The sequence below is a fragment of the Phodopus roborovskii genome, unplaced genomic scaffold (assembly GCF_943737965.1).
Source record: "Phodopus roborovskii unplaced genomic scaffold, PHOROB, whole genome shotgun sequence".
In the NCBI taxonomy this organism is placed as follows: domain Eukaryota; kingdom Metazoa; phylum Chordata; class Mammalia; order Rodentia; family Cricetidae; genus Phodopus; species Phodopus roborovskii.
In genome coordinates, this window is record NW_026126567.1 from 16,516,214 (window position 1) to 16,531,021 (window position 14,808).

Consider the following 14,808-nt stretch of genomic DNA (forward strand, 5'->3'; position numbering starts at 1 on the left):
AACTCACTGAAATCCACCTCTCAAGTTCTGGGACTAAAGGTGTACGCCACCACTACCCAGAAATATTCATTCTTTCATATCTGCTCATTTCTTTTAGCATAATATTTTCCAGGTTCATCCACAGTGTACTGTGAATCTCACGCTCTTATTGTGGATACTATTCTGAGATGAATAACTGAGCCAAGCTACAAATAGAGTTGCTTTGGCCTCAGGCTTTTGCTCAGAGCAAGGCCCTACTGTCTCTGAACAGAACCTGACTGGCTTAACATAATCAAGCCTGGCTGTCATCTATTTTAGGTCATCCTGACACCACAGTAGAGAACTGCGTTCTTGAATGAGTAGACTCAGACAGATTGACCTGTGCTGACCCAAGCCTGCTTAACCTAGATAGTCTCTAAGTAGACAACCCACAGTATAAATTCAGAGCAAACTAATGAGATGTCTGTCTCACCATCGAGAGAGGATCCTCCAACAGGTGCCCACCTGACAAAACCCAGACTTTCCTTTGTTTTTCTTCAAGACAAGGTTTCTCTGTATAGCCTTGGCTGTCCTGGAACTCGGTCTGTAGACCAGGCTAGCCTTGACTTCTTGAACTCATGGAGATCCACCTGCCTCTTTGCTTAGATTTAAGGCATGCACCACCGACACTAGTCTTAAAACTTTCTAACTACACGAGGCTTGTTCTCTTCTTTGGGAACTACCCCCATCTGCTGGAATTGGGCTGGGGAGTGTCTTCTGTAGAGTGAGCTGAGGGGACAAACAGGTCCCATTACTTCCAAGGGGTTGGGAATTTTGAATAATTCTTCTCTGCATTCAAGAAGGAAGTGGTCATTATCCCCTGATATCATGCATTGGAGGAACTAGTGTTATCACCCAGACACACCTTGGCCCCACCCCTTGAGAACCTGGCATAGTGTATCACCCTCTGCATATGCCAAGCAGTACTCTGGCTCTACACAGGGGCAAAGGTCCCTTTAAGAGACAAGCTCTTCTGCCGACTCTCCTCTCTTTCTGCCATTTCTCTGAGGAGGCCTCTGTCGCTCTCTGTCTCTCTTTCTCTCTTCCCTGTCTTTATCCCCTTTCCTACTCCCTTCCCTTCCTGCAATGAAGTCTCCCAAGCATCCTTTGTCTGCCTAGTGTGGTTGTCCTACCATGGGATCCGCCAAGATCCCTCTTGAGTCGTTTATCATAACGACTAGTCACATTGTTATCTCCTACAATGTAAGAGCCTGGTTTAAAAAAAAAAGCAGCTGGAGGGCTGGAGAATGGCTTAGAAGTTAAGAGCATTCATTGGCTGCTCTTCTAGAGGACTAGAGTTCAACCCCAGCAACCACATGGTAGCTCACAACCATCTGTTATGGGATCTGGCGTATATGCAGATAGAGCACTGGTACATTAAAAGATAAAATAATAAGTTTTAGAAGATTTATTTACTGTGTATATAGTATTCTTTCTGCATGCATGCCTGCAGGCTAGGAAAGGGTACCAGATTTCATTACAGACGGTTGTGAGCCACCATATGGTTGCTGGGAATTGAACTCAGGACCTCTGGAAGAGCAGCAGTGCTCTTAAACTCTCTCTGAGACATCTCTCCAGCCCAATAGAATAATTTTTAAAAGTCATTGTTGAAGGGGCTTAGCCAGCTGTGAAAGGGAACCAAGAATTTTCAGCCAAGGTAGCAAATGTAAGCAAAAATGGCTTTGTAAAGCACTTCACCATAGCAGCCCAGTCCCTGATTTACATTCTCTGGCTGAAAGATCTAAGATGGTTTCTATTTTCCCGACTCTACTCCGATCAAAACAAATGTAGCTGATTGCAATCCAAAGCTTTAAGCACAGATGAATTGTGCAGAATGTGTATTAATATCACTATTAATCAGGATCTGTTGTTTTATTGTTAGTCACACAACCCGCCACTAATGACTCCATCTGATCTGCCCATCTTCATCTCTCTCTCTCTCTCTCTCTCTCTCTCTCTCTCTCTCTCTCTCTCTCTCTCTCTTTCTCTCTCCTTTCCCCCTTGGAGGCAGGGATTGCATCTCATTCATTTTGTCTCCCAGCTTCCAATCCAGCCCTGACCAAGCCCAACATTTGCTTTAATGACTCTGTGATTAATCAGGAGGCCTTGGGGAGTACATCAATTTGATTCTTTCACCTTTGGCTGCAGTTCAGGCTGGAGCCCTTCACAGTCCCGACCCTGGCTGGGACAAGACAGGGTTTCTCTGTGTAGCCCTGGCTGTCCTGGAACTCTGTGGACCAGACTGGCCTGGAAGTCAGAGATCCGCCTGCCTCTGCCTCCAAAGCGCTGGAATTAAAGGAGTGTGCTGTCTCTGCCACCACCACCTGGCTCAAAATCTGAGCATTAACACGAGCTACTGAGTCCTGTTGAATGGAACCTTCTGGCAGCCCTCGGATTGTTTACTCTGTTGCCCATGGTGTTTGCAGAGCCCTAGCCTCTTACTGAAAGATCCTTCTCCTCTGTGGACTTTGCCCCTCTACCTTCGAACCTCAGACATTGCATTAGGTGTTTCTACAGCTGTAGGCTTGCCAGCTGTGGCCCTGGCACATCCTGCTTCCATTCTAGTTCTTTTGTCTTTTGCCCATGCCAATTGCAAGTCAACTGACAGATCTGAATTGCATAGTCACTGTAGCTGTCCTGGCAGGAATTAAGTCATTCTAAAGAGACACTTGGGTCCCTTGGCAATCAGACTATTGAGACAATAGTCCCTTTCAAATTGGAATTTCCCCAGGAATCTCATGCTGGGGGAAGGAAGAGGCTTGAAACAGGTCTCCTTGAGAAAGATTTCATCCAACTTGTCAGGCCACTTTACAGAGAGGGGAGTGGACAAGGCTGGGTGAAGCCACACCTTGCCTGCTTAAACACACTGCACTTGCCTTCTGCTTAAACTTAACATTCATATCAGGCCCCCAAAGACAGTTTTGGCGTGGTACTGCCTCTTTATCCCTCTTGCCAATATGGCCACAATGAATACATTTCCTTTTTATGCTTCTCACTAGTATCTGTCAGTTTAATTGTCCTGTCGAGGACTGGTGTCAAAAGTAGCTTGTTAGGACTGCTAGACCCTGGCAACCCCAGTAACTTCTGCACCTCTGGGGAGCCCTCCATGATCTCCCCAATGCTTTGATATGGCCTTTCAAGGTAAGCTGTGTTCAAAACACACAAGTGCCTATCCTGCTATCATGCCCTTTTGTGTTTATCTGTGTTCCTCCTCAATGGTATTAGTGCTGTCTCTTGCTGTGAAATGGCAGCTACACTCAGCTCCAAGGATTGTCATCCCCAGATATGAGGAGAGAGACTATTTCCACAACTGACCTATTAAAACAAACTTTATTTTTAAAGGTGCACAGGCACTGGTCAGTTTGCTGTTTCACCCTAAGCTGGGATTTGAGAGAGCACCAGCAGGCTAGTTTTTTAAGGTCCTTTCATTGGGGAGGGGTCGCTCACAAGGTTAATAGAGAAAACAAACAAATGGCGACAAAACAAAACACAAGTAGCTGCAAATGTGTTTACAGGGGTGAGATGATAGGTGGCTAGAAAATTGCAATGAAATAGCAAGAATGTTGGTCAGATGGTGATGGTGTATGTCTTTAATCCTATCACTGGGACTGCAGAGCAGAAGGATTTCTGTGATTCGAGGCCACCCTGGTTTACAGAGTGAGTGCCAGGACTGTTACACAGAGAAACCCAGTCTTGAAAACAAAACAAAACAAAAAAACCAAAAACAGACAAAAAAGAATTCTATACAATGAAGAAGCTAAGATATATACCACGTAGGCAGGGAGTGTCCTTTATCATGGGGTTGGTAGTCAGTCCAAAAACATATTTTGCAAGGCACACCAGGGTTAGGAAACAAACTCCCCACCCCCACCCCCCTCCAGGGTTTCTCTACAGAGCCCTGGCTGTCCTGGAACTTACCATGAAGACCAGGCTGGCCTCAAACTCAGAGATGCACCTGCCTCTGCCCCTTGCCCCTGGAGTGCTGAGATTGAAGGTGTGCGCCACCAGGCCTGTCTCAGTTCTATTCATTCCAATAAGATCATTCTAAAGATACTGTAGCTGTGTGGTTTACCAAGCCTCCCCTGTGCACATCTCTCTGCAGCTAGCTTCTAGTCTATATTTTGAAAATCTATAGCAATTTGGCAACTATGACTTCATACCATGAATAAAGTAAATTTCCTGAAATATAAAGTTCAATTGAATCAACATGTCATTTGCTTAATAAATCTGAAATTCTGGCGGGAAAAGAGAGAAGTAACTATGGTAATTCACCAAGTGTGTGAGTGTTCAAAGTCTTTCAATTCAGTATTCCTCATCCTGTATTTCCAGTCCTTTTTTTTTTTTTTTTTTTTTTTTTGAGCAGTAACCCACATCCAGTTACAAGTGGCCGTGGACATAATTATGTACTAAATTATTTTGCAACCCCGAGGCTGGAACTCATAGCTTATTGCATGATAAGATATGGGCCCCAGCCCATAATGATCCCAAAGAGACAATTATCTTGCAAACACTGAGCTTTTCCAATTCCTCCCACGATAATATGGCGTTTTATCTCCGCTCAAGGACCTACACTTGGTATTTCTGGGGATAGAACTCAGGTTTAAACTATACACCAAGAATGTGGTAGATATGTCTGCCTTTGTGAAACTAACCAATCTTATTTGACATGTACTCAAATTTCAGTCGGACCTGTTTTATTTCTTGTTCCAAGTCTGAAATGAAAAACTTTCACACGGACTTATAATCTCACTTATCCGAAATTCTTAGCTATCACTGTGGTCAGAGGCTAAACCTTGGATGCGAGCCTCCAAGACAAAACACCAGCTGGAAGGAAGTACACCCCACCCCTCCCCAATCATCTGGGCTCAGTCAACGCTGTGTGTTGTCTTTCATAGACCTTCGGCGGTAATTGTTTCTTCAGAGCTTCAGTCATTATTAAAAATGCTACCCAAGCACAGCGAGGATGCCCTTGACACACATCCTATTTTCTGGGAAAAGACTGCTACCAGAGTAATTGGGCTGGGAAGCTGAGACAAATTGCTCTCAGCGGGTTCCGCAGTGGCTCAAAGTACCGCAGTTGACTGGAATCGTACGTACATACCACGGCATTTCCCTTCCTCCAGTTTGCAGGATAACTAGCACTGCACCCACCGACTATCTGCAAACCAGACCCGAGGCAAACACAGCTGGAATGAAGCTGAACCCCAAGCAAAGTTGCACCCACAGCCCGGAGGAGCGGGAGAAAAACCTCGGGAGCACCCCAGAGGGTCCAGCAACCGCGCACCTAAAAGGATGCGCAACGCTCCCGGCGCCCGGCCGCAGCTGGCTGGAGCCGGCGGTGACATCACGAGCCCCCGCAGGCCACGTGACCCAGGCCTCGCCTCCCCCGCCCCCTCGCGTCGCCGCGGTCTTCGAGCTCAGTGTCCCGCCGCAGCCGCCACTCGGGTCTCTCGGGGCAGCGCGGAGCCAGGGCCCGGGCGAGCGGGCAGGGCGAGCGGACCCGGCGTCCGAGCGGCAAAGGACGGAGACCAGAGCAGCCGACCGGGCCAGCGGGGCCGGGACCGAAGGCTTCGGACCACGTCTCTCGCAAACTTGTGCGCGCGTCGGAGCGATGAAGATGGTCGCGCCCTGGACGCGGTTCTACTCGCACAGCTGCTGCCTGTGCTGCCATGTCCGCACCGGCACCATCCTGCTGGGCGTCTGGTACCTGGTGAGCGCGGCAGGGCGACCGGGGGTGGGGGGTCGCTTCCCGTGTGGGCCTCGGCCTGGGGGGGGGGCCGCCGGCGATTATCCGCCTAAAGTTGTATTATTAGAAAGTTAATTCTCGGGCAGAGGCGAGCCGCAGTGGCTGGGGCCGGGGAGGGGGCGCGGGGCCCTGCGGGATGCTCTGCGAGCTTGGCCACCGCCGTGAGTTCGCGTCCCAGCAGAAACGGTTGGGGAGCGCTCGCCCCTCTTGAGTGGCTTTCCCCAGCACACGCTTGTCTTTAAAGCCTTTTACATCGGGAAGGCACCGACGTGTGACTGCGTCCCTGTCGGCCAGGAGAAGCCATCTTACACACACTCAGGTTCCTGTCGGTGGACAGGTGATCCCTCTAAGCCGCACGGCGGGCAGATGCAGTTTTGAGAGAGAGAGAGAGGGAGGGAGGAAGGGAGAGAGAAAAAGAGAGAGAGGAGAGGGAGAGACAGAGAGAGAGAGAGAGAGAGAGAGAGAGAGAGAGAGAGAGAGAGAGAGAGAGAGAGAGAGAGAGAGAGAGAGAGAGAGAGAGAGAGAGAGATTTTCAGGTTGGCACTTTTTAAGGTCTCATCTGTGTAGAGCCCAAGCGGTGGTTCTCTTGGGCAGCTAGCTGGGAAGCCTGATGATGGATTCTTGCCCTGTGGCGCTGCCCTTGGTTGATGGTTGGCAGCCCTGGACTGCACTCAGTCGATTCCTCTGCATTTTGGATTTTGCGACATCATTTTTGAGAGTTAGATAAGAGCCACTTGGCAGTGACTATAACGCTGCAAGACGACGAAAGTGCCTTGAAAAGTGGTAGTTAAGTGGCATACATAACTTTTTAGCGAGGATGCATTCTTATCTCCCTGAGCACGAGTCGTTTTTTTTCTCTCTCTCTTTCTTAGTGGCTCGTATTTAATATTTGATAGCTTTATAAACATACAGTATATCAAATTGTAAACTGCTTTGTACTTTTTTTTTTTAGCAAAGCGTCCCCCTCCCATGTGATGCTATTGTGCTATTTATAGTCTCAAGTTTCCTTTAGTTGGGCTCGTCATGGCCACATAATAGAAATTTTTAGCCTTAAAAGCTTTCCAGCAGTTCAGTAATATGTGTGGGCTCTGTGCCGTGTGGATGCAGACTGAACACGAGTGCATTGGCTCAACCCTGACTTTTCTCGAAGCCAAGGAATTTTACAGACATTTATAGTCGTACGTTGGAGTATAGAGTAAGCAGTCTCCAATAGTGCTTTTGCGGATGGCCAGTGCAGACAGTCCTTTGCAGATGTCTGTGTCTTCCTTGGAAGCGTTCAAATGTGCAGGCTTGCAAGTGCTTGGGTGGATGTCATTTGTAAAATCTAGGCCATTGCATTAGGCAAATGTACTTCATGATCTACGGGAGAGATAAATCTACTTGAGCCCTGTTGTTGGCAGTCATCCAGCCAGGCTGCATTGGTGATAAAAGCCGAGTCCTCCACAGGCTTCCTCTCTTGTAGGATCCTGCCCCTTGTGGGATATGTGTGTTTGGAAATGAGGCCTTTTGTAAGATAGCTTCCAGGTAGACGGGAAACCAGGGTTTACTTCTCACCATGCTTATATATTTCACAAGAGGATTGAAGATTTCTTCAGCAGTTGAGTTCCCTTATTGCTTTAAAGATTCTGGTTATCTAAAACCTTAATTTCCATTTAAAAAGGCTAAGGTTGGGGGTCTAAGGCCTGTGGAAAAACTGGGCCCCTCCTTCCCTGAACACCTCCTCCCTCTCTCTAGCCATTTGGTCCGGTGTCAGAAGTGGGTGAGTGTTCAGGTAAGAGTCCTGTGTAGACTTCACCAAATAAAGTGATTCGTGTTTGCTAATTACTGTTTCTTACCTTGCTGTTTTACTAGCTAGGCTCTGCATTCTCTGTATTGGGCTAGTTAAGCAGAATTTAAATATTCCTGGTGAAAACAGAAGTTTAAGAGCTTGCAGTTTATTTACAGGTCTTGGTTACAACTCAAGTGATAGTTGGCCCCTTTCCCTTCTCTCCTTTAAACCTTTAAAAAGTTGTGGTTTTGCCTTGACTATCAGAGGTTTCCAGAAATAAACATTGATTTGGCTATCAGAGCTTTCCTTTTTCATTAGATTGTCATTCCCATACAGTGTGGGTCAGTTGTTAGTTGACAATTGTGTATCCCTGTATGACTAAAGAAGGTTTGAAGTTTTTTTTTTCTCCTTTCCACCTGGTCCCATTCAGCCTGTCACCACTGGGGAGCAGGCCACTTTGCAGACAGGTTTTCTGTGTAGGCTTGTATTCTGTCCCTTTCTGTTAGCATAACTCTTAACTCATAGCTCCCTCCTGTTGGAATGCATGAATGGCTTATGCTTTGTTACTGGACATTATTCTATGAATACACCACACCTTATTTGTCTGTGTGCCAGGGATCGAGCAGTTATAAATACATATTCAGCTGCTTTGAACACCCCTCCCCCAAGACAGGGTTTCTCTGTGTAACAGTCCTGGCTGTCCTAGAACTCATTTTGTAAACCAGGCTGACCTCGAACTCACTGAGCTCTGCCTGCCTCTGCTTCTGCCTCCCCAAGTGCTGGGATTAAAGGCATGCCTTGCCTTGCTGCTCACCCCCCCCCTCATGACCCCCAACCCTCAGCTTACTCTGAACATTCTTAAGCAAGGTTTTGTGTTTAGATGCATGTTTGTGTCTGCATTGTGTAGATACTATTGCGTGGAACCGTCATGCCCCACCCCCTCCATTTATTTATTTATTTATTTGGTTTTTTGAGACAGGGTTTCTCCATGTAACATCCCTGGCTGTCCCTGGAACTCACTTTGTAGACCAGGATGGCTCTGAACTCACCTCCACCAGGGTTTTTTTTTTTTTAACTTATTTTTTTGAGGTAGGGTCTTTTTATGTAGCCATGGTTGTCCTAGAACTTGCTATATAGACTAGGTTGGCCTCAAAATCATAGAGATCTTGGCTGACCAGTGGCTGTTCTACTATTTGGTAAGCATGGGTGGCTTCGGTGACCTGAAATCCCACCTTTCCTTTCAATCCAGAGTTCTTCTAGTGATCCATATGCAGACCCTGCTGTTTCCTGCGTAAGATAACAGCATAGGGAAGATCAAAAGGACCGGGTGTTTCAGATGGCGGGAAGTCAGATCAGGGCATTAAACCTCCAGCAGGTTCTTTCCAGGCAGATCTCACTTGCTGACGGTGTAATGTAGGTGATGGATTTATGTTAGATCTCTGTTGCCATGTAGCTTTTAACCATTTGATTTGAATCAATTTGGATAGTTTTATTTCCTTAAACACAGGGCCTCTTATTGATGCTACTCCTCTCTAAGATCTAAGAATCAAGGGCAGCTCTGTAAAATAGGAGCTGGTGGGGTTGTTGAGTGATTGTGTGTGTGTGTGTGTGTGTGTGTCTAATATATATATATACATATATATATATGTTTCCCCATTATAAGTAAAGTTTTACTAATGGTTACTGGTTGCTAGAACATTTTTAAAAACATTTTATTTATTTTATATGTATGTGCATTTTATTTACATGTATATCTGAGCACCACATGAATTCCCGGAGTTGCAGATGGTTTTGAGCCTCTAAGTCAGGAATTTAACCCAGGTCCTCCACAGAGAGCAGCCTGCGCTCTTAACTGCTGAGCCAGTTCTCCAATCCTTGTTAAGATATTTTAAAGACATTTATTAAAAAATAAAATGAAATGTTGCCATCAAAGCTGTTTATTAATATCAAATTCCCATTACCCCTTTAAGTGAACCTAACAGAATATCAAGTATTAACTTGATTAAAGTGGGTTTTACATTATGAAGTATAGTATATTTAACTGTGTTCCACATGGGGGGGACACACATCTGTAATTCTAACAGAGAGGCAGGAGGATTGCTGGATACATAGTGAGACCCCGTCGAAAAATCCCTGTAATTTGTTTTATCAACTTTCAGTCTCCATGGTGTAGGAGGAAGAGGCCATAATTTTCCCTTCCCATTCTACCCCTTTTGGAGGTGCTTTTTCATTTTTAAGACTTTGTGTGTGTGCATGCCTGCGTGCATGTTGCGTGTACATGGGTGCTGGGAACTGAGCTCCAGTCTTCTGAAAGGGCAATAAGTTCTCTTCACTGCTGGGACGTCTCTTCAGTATTTTGGGACAGGTGTCATGTGTCCCAGGTTGGCCTGGAACTTCTTCTGTAGCCCAGAATGGTCTTGAACTCCTGACTCTCCTGTTTCTATCTTCCAAATGAAGATACAGGTGAGCATCACTGGGCTAGCTGGGTGCCATTTTTTTTTTTTTTTTTTATTGTTCACACAGGGCTAATGTTGGGGGTTGACTGATTCCCAAACAGTTTAACTCACTTTATCTTCCTGTTTCCTTGGCTTTCTAGAACGTTTGGAACATTGGGAATTGTTTAAGAGCTATGAACTGGTGTCCCTCCCAGCCTTTGGGGGGCAGGGTTTCTTTGTGTTAACAGTCCTGGTAGAGCAGGCTGGCCTCGAACTCACAGAGAACTACCTCCGGAGTGTTAGGATTAAAGGCTTGAACTGCTTCTTAGTTTACCTAAAGCAAAATAATAATTAAGCAAAGATTACATTGTAGCCATCAATAAGAACTTGAGGAGAGTTGGAGAGGTGGCAGCGGTTAGGACAGAGCCACAGTTGTAGAGGACTGGCCCTCATCTGGTCTCCACAGGCTCTTGCTTTCAGTTGCATATAACCACACACAGACACACACACAGACACAGACACACACAGACACACACACACACACACACACACACACACACACACACACACAAGATTAAAATAAATCGGGGCTGGAGAGATGACTTAGCCGTAAAGAGCATTTGTAGAGGACCTGGGTTTAGTTCCTAGTGTCCACATGGTAGCTCACAACTGTCTGTGTGACTCCAGTTCTGGTTATACACATAAAATAAACTTTATTTTTTTTTTCTGTAAACTCAAACTTTTAATGCTTAAAATTTCTCTTTGCACCTGGCGTTGGTGGCGCACTCCTTTAATTCCAGTGCTTGGGAGGTAGAAGCAGGCTGTGAGATCAGCCTGCTCGGCTACATAATAAATTCCAGGACATTCGGGGCTACAGGGAAACCCTGTCTTTAAAAACCTAAAATAAATGTTAAAATACATATTTACAAATTTTGTGTATATGCATGTATGCACCATGGAATGGGTATGGGAGTCAGAGGACAGCTTTGGGTACCATTCTTTCCTTCCACTCAGAAAGCAGCAAGGGCCTTTCCCTTGTTTACAAACATCAGTTGCCTTTGCTTTGGAGCATAGAATCAAGACCTCAGTTCAGTGTTACAGTGAGCAGAGCCTGCTTTTCTGGAAAAGCTGCCCAAAGAAACAGTCCACAAAAGGTCATTTTAGAGTTAACCCCTGGAGGACACAATAGCAGGGCAGTAGCTGGTTCGTTAGGATCAGGTTGCTTTGTTCTATAGGGTGTGGAGTCAGTGTCTGTGACCCTCCCAATGGAGGGCTCAGTACTGGCAAAAATGGAGTTGCTAAGGAAGGAGAGGGGCCTCGATAATCCCACCAAGTAGAATAAGATCAATACCACAGTTTAAAGCCAAATCTGAGGCAAGCTTTAATTAAATACTGGCCAGGTGGGTGGGCTGCGGCCAGGTGCATACCCAGGTATGGCAAGCACTCATGAAGGAAAACCCATAATCCATTGCACATCCCATCATGTCTGATCAGGGGCAAGCATACATCCTGACATAGTTCCTGCCTCCGTACCTCCTGCCCACATGTGATGGTCAGATGGGTCAAACAGACTCGTTTAGGGCAGTTCTGAGGACTGAGCCTGGGTTGTCAGGTCTGGGAGCAGGCACTTTTACCCATCCAGCCACCTTGCTATGTGCAAACCCCACTCCCACCACTTAAAAAAAATGGAGGTGGGGCAGTGGTGCACAGCTTTAATCCCAGCACTCTGGAGGCAGAGGAAGGCAGATGGATCTCTGTGAGTTCAAGTCCAACCAAGGCTGTTACACAGTGAAATCCTATCTCAAAAAGGAGCTGGGGAATTTGCTCATCAGTGTCTACTGCTACTGGAGGTGATTTGAGTTCACTTCTCTCTCTCTTTTCCCTAATGTATAATCATTCCTTTTTTAAAAATATAAATTTTTATTTAAATTACAAACAATCTTATTTTACATACCAATCCCAGTTCCCTCTCCCTCCCATACCCCCCACGAACTCCCTACTTCACTTATCATCCACTCCCCAGGGAGGCTGAGGCCTTCCTTGCGGGATTATCAAAATCTGTCACATCATCTGGGGCAGGGCCTAGGCCCTTTTCCGTGTATCTAGACTGAGAGAGTGTCCCGCCATGGGTAATGGGCTCCCGAAGTCCATTCGTACACTAGGGATAAATGCTGGCTCCATTGCCAGAGGCCCCATAGACAGCCCAGGCCTCCTGGCTGACACCTACATTCAGGGGGCCTGGTTTGGTCCTTTCTCAGCACTCAGGTTAAGCAGTTTACATTTTCGGGGAACTCTAGCTCTAGGGATTAGATGTCTTCCTGCATCTTCGGGTATCTTTATACTCAGGTGCACTTTACCTCAGTGTGCACATACCCATAATTAAAGATAAACCATAGGAAATAAGATGGAGAGCAACGAGGAAGAGTCCCAGCTCCAGCCTTTGATCGACACATATTTGTGGGGTGCACACACAGTAATATTAAAAAGAAGAAGTTTTAAGCCTTGAGATGAAGATTGCAAGATCCTGATGGCAGCTACCAGGAGGGAGAAAAGGGAGGAAGCCACGTCTCTACATTAGGCACGGAGGCCAGAGAAAGACCAGAGTGTCAGGGAAAGCATGCTAGGCTTCTGGCTGATAGCCACAAGAGACGTGAAAAAGAAAAGGCTCGTTCAGTTGCAGGCTTCAGATCCGAGTTCAGGGGCACCTGCTCCCAGACGCTTGTGCCAAGACGGAGGGATGCACCCGGGACAGGTGGTTAGAGACAGTCCATTAAAAAGCGCAAAGTAGGCTAGGTGTGGTCCTGGGAGCCTTTAATCCCAGCTCTTGGGAGGCAGAGATAGGAACTCTGAGTTTGAGACCTGCCCGATCTACTTACTAAGTTAAGTTCCAAGCCAGCCAAGGCTGCAATAATTAATACAGGAAAAGCACTTATGGGAAAGGAGTGGGCCAGCGAGCCCAGGGTCAAAGCCCAGAGACAGACACACACACACACACACACACACACAGAGAGAGAGAGAGAGAGAGAGAGAGAGAGAGAGAGAGAGAGAGAGAGTTCCAGGTACATAGGTAAGGGTTTCCTTTCAGGAATATGGACACCTTCCTATACCATCAGTTGTCTGTCAGTCATCAGCCTCCTGTACATCCTCAGGAAGCATTTCCTTTTCCTGACAGGGCGTTGACAGGCCCAGGCTTGTAATAGCTGGCTGGAGAGTAAGTGTGGGTACTGCTTCTGCAAACGACCCTAGTTCAGTTCCCAGTATTGGTGGCTCACAATGACCTGTAACTCCAGCTCCAGGGAATCCACCTCCATAGCATCAGATCCATGTATATGATACATAATTTTTAAAAAAAATAATAAAAATACATTTTCTAAAGAGTGCAGTTGGCATCTGTGTCCTGGATCACCCCCACCCCCTACCAACCCTTGGAGAATGGCGAGTATGCTACAGATAACCAAAGCTGACCATTGATTGCACTGTTCTTTGGGCAGAAACAGTTGTTTAGAAGGTAAGGAGATGGGCGCATGGTGTCCATTTGACAAGAGAACTTCAGTAGCTTCTGTGTGAGATTCTGTGACCTCCCAGATACCACGGGCTTCTAACAATACCAGATGTAAATTTCCCTTCTGTGGAGCAGGCATCAGGTCCAGGCAGGGGTTGCTTACTTCTGTAATAAATAGATTTGCCTCTGCTTAGATTGTTGATGGCAGTTGATGGCATTCCATCCATCCTGCCTGGCTGCCCTTTAAACAACTGAAAATAGCTTCAAGAACTCCCAGAAACTGACTAGATTCATTAAGCCCCTCCCTCCCATTGATGGCAGTAAAGGCAGAGTCCCTCTCAGAGGAGTCAGACGAACAGCAGAAAGATTCTAAGACCAGACCAGCTGCCCAGGAAAAGCAGAAACCAGCTGAGCTCCTCCAAGAGGTTTAGATCAGAGTCCCTTGGCACCGCAGGCTCTTGTGAGCTGGCAACCATGCTGGAATGAATGGGCTTTGGTGACAGAGCTGTCTTTGAGTCATATCTGTGCCTGTAAGTAACCCCGATAATAAAACTCAGGGTTCACCAAGTCAGATTTTGGTGGTGGTATCTGTACTTTGGTCTATCGTGGACTCCCTGTCTGGGTAGGGAATACAGCGTAAGTTTTATTACACAACGTAATGGGCAGGCGCCCAACAGAACTGAGTATGAGTTGGGAAGGAGAGAGTGCATGATCCTGACCATGGGGAGCAAGGCACGCCACTGAGGCTGCGCAGCCTGAGTGGGGCGAAAATTCCAGCACGCCTGTCTTTCCAGTATGGTGCATGTCAGTGTGCCTTTGTGCCATGAGAAGGTTGCGTGGTTCTTGCCCTGGGTAGTGAGACACGGCTAAGGTGGAGCCATCGGGATGAGGAGTATCTGTGGGAGGAATCTTAAGATGTCAGCGTTCATCTGTGATGGATGGGGTGGCACGCCTGATTGATGAGTAGGCTCTACCGTGTGAAGAGCAGCCAGTGCTCTTAACCTCTGAGCCATCTCTCCAGCCCTGCTTACTGTTTTATTTTCATTTATTTAAGTGTAGAAGATAATGTGCAGTTTATTCCAAGAAAAAAATAGGGCTCTCAAGGGTGAGTAGACAATGGCCAGAGACCGTTGTCTTTTCAGATTTTTTTTTTCTTCTTTCTCCCTTAGTGGGCTTGTTCACAGCTGTGTGTGTGGGGGCCATGCCCAGGCAAAACTGATAATGGTGGTGGGAAACAACTTGACTTCTGCCCGCATAGCAACGGGTAGTCAAATAGAATAAATGTTAATTAGTAATTAATACAGATCAGTGGCAGAGGCTGGAGGGAGGGCCCAGACTG

The 14,808-nt window shown here is 46.6% G+C and overlaps 1 protein-coding gene across 1 annotated transcript in view; it reads left to right on the forward strand.

Annotated features, from left to right (window-relative positions):
- The first annotated feature begins 5,408 nt into the window (after positions 1–5,408).
- The window catches only part of Laptm4b (lysosomal protein transmembrane 4 beta), a 39,571-nt gene continuing 30,171 nt past the window's right edge, over positions 5,409–14,808 (forward strand). Inside the window, exon 1 of the mRNA XM_051202704.1 lies at positions 5,409–5,728. Within this exon, the coding sequence (XP_051058661.1) occupies positions 5,630–5,728 (99 nt within the window). The 5' untranslated portion in view covers positions 5,409–5,629. The remainder of the gene's footprint in view (positions 5,729–14,808) is intronic.